The sequence below is a fragment of the Rasamsonia byssochlamydoides genome (genome assembly GCF_041956645.1).
Source record: "Rasamsonia byssochlamydoides strain NRRL 3658 unplaced genomic scaffold VTN77scaffold_14, whole genome shotgun sequence".
NCBI lineage: Eukaryota > Fungi > Ascomycota > Eurotiomycetes > Eurotiales > Trichocomaceae > Rasamsonia > Rasamsonia byssochlamydoides.
The window spans coordinates 145,552-154,494 of NW_027192397.1; the positions used below are offsets into that span (position 1 = coordinate 145,552).

At 51.7% G+C, this 8,943-nt stretch overlaps 4 protein-coding genes across 4 annotated transcripts; 2 read left to right on the forward strand and 2 right to left on the reverse strand.

Annotated features, from left to right (window-relative positions):
• Positions 1 to 134: 134 nt before the first annotated feature.
• VTN77DRAFT_1723 (uncharacterized protein) lies at positions 135 to 1,545 on the forward strand (the record flags this gene model as incomplete). Its single annotated transcript, XM_069417486.1, has 3 exons — positions 135 to 387; positions 448 to 684; positions 746 to 1,545. 3 exons carry the CDS (start codon positions 135 to 137, stop codon positions 1,543 to 1,545), a joined length of 1,290 nt encoding a protein of 429 aa, XP_069279828.1.
• A 754-nt stretch (positions 1,546 to 2,299) lies between these two features.
• Positions 2,300 to 3,978, forward strand: VTN77DRAFT_1724 (uncharacterized protein; the record flags this gene model as incomplete). Its single annotated transcript, XM_069417487.1, has 3 exons — positions 2,300 to 2,407; positions 2,468 to 3,706; positions 3,766 to 3,978. 3 exons carry the CDS (start codon positions 2,300 to 2,302, stop codon positions 3,976 to 3,978), a joined length of 1,560 nt encoding a protein of 519 aa, XP_069279829.1.
• Positions 3,979 to 5,198: 1,220 nt separating this feature from the next.
• Positions 5,199 to 5,726, reverse strand: VTN77DRAFT_1725 (uncharacterized protein; the record flags this gene model as incomplete). The annotated part of the gene is made up of 1 exon (XM_069417488.1): positions 5,199 to 5,726. One exon carries the CDS (start codon positions 5,724 to 5,726, stop codon positions 5,199 to 5,201), a length of 528 nt encoding a protein of 175 aa, XP_069279830.1.
• A 1,213-nt stretch (positions 5,727 to 6,939) lies between these two features.
• Positions 6,940 to 7,824, reverse strand: VTN77DRAFT_1726 (uncharacterized protein; the record flags this gene model as incomplete). Its single annotated transcript, XM_069417489.1, has 1 exon — positions 6,940 to 7,824. One exon carries the CDS (start codon positions 7,822 to 7,824, stop codon positions 6,940 to 6,942), a length of 885 nt encoding a protein of 294 aa, XP_069279831.1.
• Between the last annotated feature and the right edge of the window lie 1,119 nt (positions 7,825 to 8,943).

The window sequence follows — 8,943 nt, forward strand, 5'->3', positions numbered from 1 at the left end:
CCGGTGGAGCTGCGATCGGCCCGTCTCCACGGGCAACCGCCCAAACAACAAAATCCAGAACGACAACCAAGTTCACCGCTGGATAGAGTCTCGGATGCTCAGGTTTACAAGGTTTACATAGCAAAAGAGCCGCAATGCTCGCTCTACGAGACCAGGAAAACCTGGTGCACGTCCAGCAGACCACTGCTGCCGCGAAGCCGCTGAACCAGGGCCTTCGACAGCTGCAGCCCAAGACGCCCGGCACCAGGGCTCCCAAGACGCCTTTCAAAGTCCCTTTGAACGACGAGAATGATCCGCTGGCGTTTGGAAAGAAGACTGTGAAGGGAAATGGACTCCGCAATGAGAATACTCTCAAACCGGCCAAAGATGCCTTCGTCACCCCTCTGGGTGAGTGATGGTTTGCAATTCTTGGGTGAACGCGTTGAACTGATGGAATGGCTGCCATAGGGCCTCGAAACCGCGCTCCTTTGGGAATGAAAACGACCAACGCCAAGGCAAAAGGTTTTCAGACTCCCGCACCGCCTGGTGACACCGTGAAGCCGGAGAAGACAAATCGAAAGAGCTCAACTGCTCAGAAAGTGAAAAAGGCCGCTCCAGTAGTGCAACCAAGCCGGACGGAGCTGCTGAGCAAGCTGAAAGAGGATGAGGTCCCTGATGTCGAGTATGCGCCGCCGAAGCCGAAGGGTAAGACTGATGCTCGCAGAGTGTCGTTAACGATTGACACGGTTATTAACCATTTTCATAGAGCTCCCGGACCATCCGGATGATATCATCTACGATACGACGTTTCCCCAGTTCAAGGGACGGAACATAGCTCGGGGATGGGAGAAGGTTTACTTCCATGGCGAGGTTGGGGAGGACGGTCTCACCCAGAGGGAGCGCAAGTTCAAGGAAGAATCGATCGCGTACGACAAGCTCGTCGACGAGATGATCCTGAAACAGGTCGAAAATATGGAGCTGCGGGGCATCAATATTCGGGAAGACCCCGACGAGCCCTGTTGGGAGGAGATTCAGCAGCAACGACGAGAGGAGCAAAGTGCCAAAGAGAATGGGAAGAAGACACGCGCGAGGAGTGTCTCCACCATCAAGTCTCGAGAGGCAGCTGCGGCTCTATCCCAGTCGTCCGCTTCGCGCCTGAACACTGTGAAATCTTCCACAACTTCTCAGTCAAGAAAGGCATCCTCCTTGATTGCATCGAGGAAGAAAACCCCTACTCCCACCAATGCGTCCTCGATGCGTCATGCTGCTGCAACTGCCAGGTCTCGCACGACCCTAGGCTATGCCAGGGGCAGAAGCGTGTCCTCGAGACTGCAGGGCAAGACAACCAAGGCCAAGGAAGACAAGCCAGCGTCGAAGAGCATTCTTGCCCCGGAAAAGTATATCGAGCTTTACGGACCGCCGCCCGTTGGAAGTGAGATGTGGACCCGCTGCAAAGAAGCCGGCTGTCTTGTTAATGAGGAAGAAAACACTGAGGACAAGGTCGAAGAGGAACTTCCGATCTACGAAGAGGACGAAGAGACTCGGAATTTCCAGCTGACTTTGTAAGGCTGCTGTCCTTACAGGTTATGAAATTAGAAGAAAAGGGTCTTCACGGAGGCCAGGCACTGGGACGGTTATTGACAGGGTTAGTGACAAGATTAAATAATGGCGGAATACATGGTACGGTTGTGGGTCTGTACACTGTCTTATCTTGGCGTTTTTACGGAGAGCAGACATGGCGTTCCTGACAGGCACACGGCTTGATTGATTCTATCTTGCACATGTTATGCTGGTATGCTGTTATGCTGTACGGAGTACGGAGTACTTGGAGTAGATACGATCATTATGAACTCGTCCTGTTCTTAAGGCATCTGAACTAAAGGCGTTGCGTAGTCAGCTATTGGTTCAAGGCATTGGGGAATGAGGATCTTGTTTTAGCTTGGAGTTGTGGATCGCTTCGTTTCAACTTTCCTGGCGAGCCGTGTATTGAAATATTGCCTCGACTCGTAGATGAGCCTGCAAACAGCCCAAATTGACCATCCACCGTCAAATAAAGGCAATTGACCGGTGAGATAAAAGTCCCATAGAAGAATTATGTGATTTTCCAGTCCCTGATCGCCTAGACGACGACGTTGCGGTGTGAACTCTGGTTACCCGTGGAGTTGCTAGTCTGCAGGGTGGACACTCTAGCGCGCCCACCACTGTCAACAGGGACCGTCTCCCAAGTTCAATCCTACAGAGTACACCTTTGCAGCGTTGGAAACAACCACACTGCAACCTTTCCATTCCCCAGGATTCAGACCTCAATTCGCCGTGAACAATGGCGAGAGCGCACTCTGAGTCCTCCGAGGACTTCGAGTTCATTGAGACTCCCGCCGCTCCCGCGGCCACCGCTCCCCCTGAGGACTGCGGTGTGAGGAGAACCGCGGTAAGTCGTAATTTGAGAGCGTGGCCAGATGAGAAACATACTGATCGTGTTTCTTGACAGTACCCTGCGATCAAAAATGCCCCCCTCCCGGCAGATTCCGCAGGCAGTGACAGCTTCTCGAATACCCTCCTGATTGCTCTTCTGATTCTCGTCCCGTGGTACCTTGCTCGCCAGGTGGGCGGCGGCTTCTACACCACCATCTTCTTCGCCATCTTCACCACCATTCCGATTTTGATGGCCTTCTGGACCATTGCGTCCTCCATCTCTCCCCGCAAGAATGAGAAGGCCAAGTACCCTGGCCGCCCTGTCGAGTACTACCTGCACTTCCACAACGAGCATGACCGCGCCAAGTACCGTGGCAAGAGCAAGATTCCCATGGAGACCTTCTACGAGAAGTACTTCAATGGCGAGGTGGACTTCAAGGGCGATGCTCTGGAAATCCTGGAGTACAGACACGACTGGGCGAGCTTCCGCTTCACCTGGGGTCTCTACAAGCACTTCCTCACCGGCTTCCTTCCGGAGATGCTGATGCACACTCGTTCTCAAGACGAGGAACAGGTGCGTGACCACTATGACCGTGGCGATGACTTCTACGCGTGGTTCTTGGGTCCCCGCATGATCTACACCTCTGGGATCATCAGCGACATCAACAAGGAAGAGACTCTGGAGCAGCTCCAGGACAACAAACTGGCTGTCGTGTGTGAGAAGATTGGGCTCAAGCCCGGTGACACCATGCTTGACCTCGGTTGCGGCTGGGGTACTCTGGCCAAATACGCCTCCGTCCACTACGGTGCTCACGTCACGGGTATTACCCTGGGTCGCAACCAGACTAAATGGGGCAACGCCGGTCTGCGTAAGGCTGGCATTCCCGAGTCTCAGAGCCGTATCCTCTGCATGGACTACCGTGATGCCCCCCACATTCCCGGTGGCTACAAGAAGATCACTTGTCTCGAGATGGCTGAACACGTCGGTGTCCGTCACTTTGGTTCTTTCCTGTCGCAGGTGTACGACATGCTTGACGACGATGGTGTTTTCTTCCTGCAGATTGCTGGCCTGCGTAGATCGTGGCAGTACGAGGATCTGATCTGGGGTCTGTTCATGAACAAGTACATCTTCCCTGGTGCAGACGCGAGCACGCCTCTTGGCTTTGTAGTCGACAAGCTGGAGGCTGCTGGGTTCGAGATCAAGAGCATTGACACGATTGGCGTGCACTATTCGGCCACTCTGTGGCGTTGGTACCGCAACTGGATGGGCAACCGCGAGAAGGTCGAGGCCAAGTATGGAAAGCGGTGGTTTAGGGTAAGTTCATCCTTCTCAGTTTGTTTCTTCTGTTGATACACCTGCTGACTTCTTGGTAGATCTGGGAGTACTTCCTGGCCTCCTCCACCATCACCTCCCGCCAGGGCGGTGCCACGTGCTGGCAGATCACCCTGGTGAAGAACATCAACTCGACACACCGTATCGAGGGTGTCCCATCTCAATACGGTCTTGCCGGCGCTCGCCAGGCGGCCATTGACAACGTTGGCAAAGGCGAACTTCCCAGCGCCCACATCCCACCTGCCAACCAGTGAACTGAAGTCTGGCTCTGCAGCGTCGCCACCTGAATTATCCTTTTTCTTTTATTTTTTGGGGTACGATCTGACCACCTAAAAAAGCGAAAAGGAAAACATGGGGAAAATGAAGGTGGCCAGGAGTTCATTCAAAAATTATTTTTTTCTTTTCTTTTCTTCTCCTTCCTTCCTTCATTGCAAGTCATGAGCACGTGTCGGTATGTCGGACGCATTTTATTTCTTCTCTCTCGAGTGGAGACAGTATGGATCCATAGTTCACGTATCGTTTCGTCCAAGTCTTGTCGGTAAAGTTAGGTAGCCCCGTATGTGTGTGGGATGGGGTGATGTGATGCGATGTGGTGTGGTATGTAATATGTATGGTATGGGTGTGATGATACGTACGGGTGTGGAGCATATTAAATTAATAATTTTCCTGATGGATGTGTTATTTTATTTTTTTATGTAGATTTTGTTGTTATTGTAATGCGAGAGAAAAAGAGAAAAGCGAACCCTCGTGGGGTTCCCCAGAAAGAAAATCAATCAAATAATAATAAGAGAGAGATAATACAATAATAATAAAAGAGAGTGACGATGATTGATTGATTGATTACTTTTTATTTTTCCTTAACTTTTTTTTCCCTCCCCTGGTGTATTGTATAAGCAAGCCCGGATGAACCTACATAAGTTATGGCCGACACGACACGAACACGATAAAATACAAGTCTAAGTCTGCATTTAATCCAGACCAAACTATCTGCCTAACAAGTAGGTAAACAAGTAGGTAGGTACTATCTGCCGATTGTTTACAGTAGTAGTAGTAGGGGAGGGGGCAAGTTGGGGCGATCTATATGGCCGTCGAAAAGCTGACAAGTGCGCCGCTCCGAGACTATGAATGAATGGAGGTGATGGGAAATCCACCGAGTAATAAATATGGGAGATTTTGTTTTTTTTTAAGGTGTCAGAAGGCTATCTTTCTGTTTCTTCTTCTTCTCAGTAGGTAGTTAGGTCGTTAGGTTAGTCTGCCAATAGCATCGACTGTACATGTACCTAGTTGCGTTGGATCGTACCCTAAATTGTCTAGACAGGTAGTGATTTATATATTTACCTATTATTGCAATGCCATATATATATATATATATAAGCCATTCGTGATCATCACGTCATAAGATTCAATCAATCAATCAATCAATCAATCGTTATTATATTAAAGACAAGGCAAGATCAGATCAGGTCCGACCAGATTATCGCCAGTCTTCATCGTTGTTCGTTCGGTCACGTAGCCGCATCCGAAAGGATTGTCGTCGCCCTCTGGCATTGTCGTAGTAGACTATGTTCTTGAGCCCGTCAATAATGGCCAGGTCGATGCGGTAGGAGAACATGTGCTGGTGGAAAGCTGCCATCACGCCTGGACCAACGTTGGTGCCCCAGGGGACCGTTTCTCCATTCTCGTTGTCAAGCGGCGAGTTCGACAATACAATATCCCAGTGGCCCGCACCTCGAGCTCGATCCCGGCAGCTTGGTCGAAAATGTAGGCGAAAATGTACTCGTAATTCGAGATCGTGCAGATTATCTGAATGACCAGCTGGCGATTCCGTGGTGTGCTTGTACTGAAGCCCGTCGTCCTGCTCATGCAGGCAGATCACATTCACCATACGACCCGGGTTGCCCTTAGAGTCGGTCCTGTTCCCGTCAAAATACTCGATATGACCCAGGCAGTCACCCAAGAGACAGCTGATTCGCTGTAACACCAAGGCCGGCATCTCCTGCATCAAAAGCCCGCTTTCGATGGAATGGTTTGCGAGGGTCTTGGAAGGCATGTTAGTATGACTGTTGTGTACACAACTTTTCGAGACCTCACTCACCTCCGTAAGGCACGGTCATCTTACAAAGTAACAGTCGGTAGAATAGGTCACATTGTAAATCACAATACACCCTCCCGATCGTTGAAGCCGACCCGAAAGCGCCATTTCTGCCACCTCACAGCATTCCTCTTCACAGAAAAGGACGTTCCCGCCGGCTGCTGAACAGTCGCCGCATCTCATTAGGATCATCGGTGCCGTAGAGCCATAGCTCATTGCACACGGTCATGCCAGGCGGAAGGTTCAGCTTCTTGATTTCCGCTTAGCAGTTCCATCTCAATCATCTCGATCCGCCGGACCCTATCGAGGGCCAGACATCAGTCAGCGATCTCGGGGCCGTCCTTCCTCGTAGACCTTTACCTGGACGACATGTTTGGGCAGCTCCCGAAGATGACGGACCGAGTGTCGGCGTTCAACAGCGCCTTGAAAAACGCCCCCGTGTCGAGACGACGGAACAATGTCTGCAATACTCGGGTTGGCCGTGGCGGAAGAGGCTTGCCCAGTCGTTCCGCGTCGATGTATAACATCCTTCTTCGACAGTTCTTGAACGTCAATGCGCTTATACCGTAGCGGACTCCTGGAAGGCAACCTCGAGGTATTTTGACTGCCATCTGGATCTCCGCGGGAGTGAGCGGTCGAAGGGGTGCAGCTCGACCGAAGTCGCCTGCGCAGGCTCCTGAAAGACTCCAGGCATGCCGGATGTTAGATATATATTTCTCGGCCTATGCATGGCCAGAGAGAGTGTGATTTCTTCAAACGAGCAAAAGATGAGAAGACAGAACGGTAGCTAATTCTTCAAACAGTAGTAACTTATCGACAGGCTCGATCTTCAGATAGTCGTTTCTCGCCCCCGTGCGCCGCGGCTGGACGTGCCATTTGCAGCGCCTTCCTGGACCAAGCAGCTAAGAGATTGGTTACAATATATCCCGTAATGTCACTAATGTCACTAACCTCCCCACATGTGCATGCATGTCTGGGTATTTGAGTGGGGGCCAAGGAGACTGACGTTGGACAACTTATGTATGTATGTACGGAGTACAATTGACAAGAACCGCGGAAGACCAACTATGCTTGACCAGATTCTCGATAAAGGCTTTGTTATGACAGCTCTACCGGACCGACGTCAAGGCTGGCTACGGTTAAATAGGTGATCTTCCTTAATCAAGTCTGCAGCCCTCTCTGCAACCGCGTAAACACTCGTCTGGAGGTTCCCCCGTGGGATCAAAGGCATGGCACTGGCATCGACGATTCGCAGGTTGTTTGTCCCGTAAACAACCAATCGCTCATTTACCACACCCCCTTTATCCCTTGGGAGCATTGGACATGAACACGCAGGATGGTCGTCGGATAGGGCAGTGTCTCGGGCGTACTCCCTCGCGGCATCGAGATCCTTCACGAACGCAGTTGCGTCGTTGCGTTGCCCCCCGGGCTTGAGGAACGACCCCAAAGCTTGCGTCTCTGCTATAGTCTCCACGAACCGCAGATGTCGCGCCATGAATTCAACGTCCATGGGGTTTGAGAAGTATTGAGGATCGATAATTGGTGCTGCTTCGGGGTCTGCGGATGAGATATGTACGCTGCCACGAGACAGCGGATGGAGGTGGGTGACCCCTAGGCTGACAAAGTTGCCTGGCAGGAGATCCTCTGTAAAATCCTGCGAGGTTCTGAAAGTGTGAAGGTTCACCTGCGCGAGGAACATGTAGGCTGAGCCGGTGGATTCCTGGGGGTTTTCGTAGATTTCCCGGAGGACCTCGTACTGCTCTCTGCGATTACCGTCTATGTCTTGACAATACTTGTCAAAAAGTTCCTTCAACTCCCGTCTCCCGTCTTCCGTGATGAAGTCCGTGATGGGCATGAAAGCGAAGGAGCCTAGACCGCCCGAGCAAAGAGGCCCGGCTTTCTGCTCCGCGTACAACTGGGTCGCCATTTTGAGCATTGTAGGTTCTTGACGCAGAAGCCCATCACCAGTCATAACCCTATCGCGGACTTCGTAGCTAATACCGGTCATTAAATGATCCTGAAGGTTTTCACCCACGCCAGGGTTGTGAATAACGGGGGTGATGCCGTGGCGCTCGAGAATGTTGGCATTTCCGATGCCAGAGAGCTCGAGGAGCTTCGGTGATTGAAGAGCTCCCGCGGCCAAGATAACTTCCTTGGTGGCTTTCACGTCGCTGATATTGTCCTGCACCTTAACTTGCACCCCTGTCGCCGATACTATGTCTCCTTGTTTCTCGAGCAAGATCCGAGACACCAATGCTCCCGTCACGACGTGGAGGTTTTGCCTCCTGCTAGCGGGTACAAAGTAGGCATTTGCTGCGTAGCTTCTGTCTTCGAAGTCGGGTCGACACTGGTTGGGTTACTGAAAGCGCCTATGGCACTTCCAGAGAATGGATCGTCCGTGAGATCATACCCCAGCTCCTTGAATGCTTGTGTCCAGGCTTTCGAGAGTGGGTCTTGGACCATTCCCTGAAACGAAGCCTGGATGGGACCATTGCCCTTGTTCTTAATCCAGTTGATGTCCAAGTGCTGCGCCAGCTCGGCTGCTGGAGGGTTCAGAGTGTAGAATTTGCGGTAATATGGCTCCAGCGTCTCCCAGTCCCAGCCCGGGTTTCCCAGCTTCGCCCAGGCATCGATGCTGGACTTTGAAGCTGGAACGAATGTCTCTGCATTGATGGCACTGGAGCCGCCGAGCACCTTGCCCTGAGGGTGGCGTAATATTCTCCCGTTGAGATCTTTCTGCAAAGAAATAGTCAGTAGGTGAGACAAATGCTGGCATACAAGGTAGATTACCTGCGGCACCGTAATGAAATTCCAGTCCAACTCTGAACCTCGAAGGGAGCTCCAGTATCCAGGAACATCAATCCGCGCGTCTCCAATGTGGTTGTTCCCGGCTTCCAGCACGAGGACGGTGACATTGGGGTCTTCAGAGAGACGAGCTGCTACCACCAGCCCCGCGGTACCACCGCCGATGACTACGAAGTCGTAACTGGTGGCAGGCGGACTGGAGAAGGTTGACGTTGCCATGCCTTTGATCTCGTCAAAGGAAAAATAAGTCAGGATTCCGGCAGAGAGCCTCTGACACACGTGCTGAAGCGGGTTCATAAAGTGCCGATTATTATTATAACGC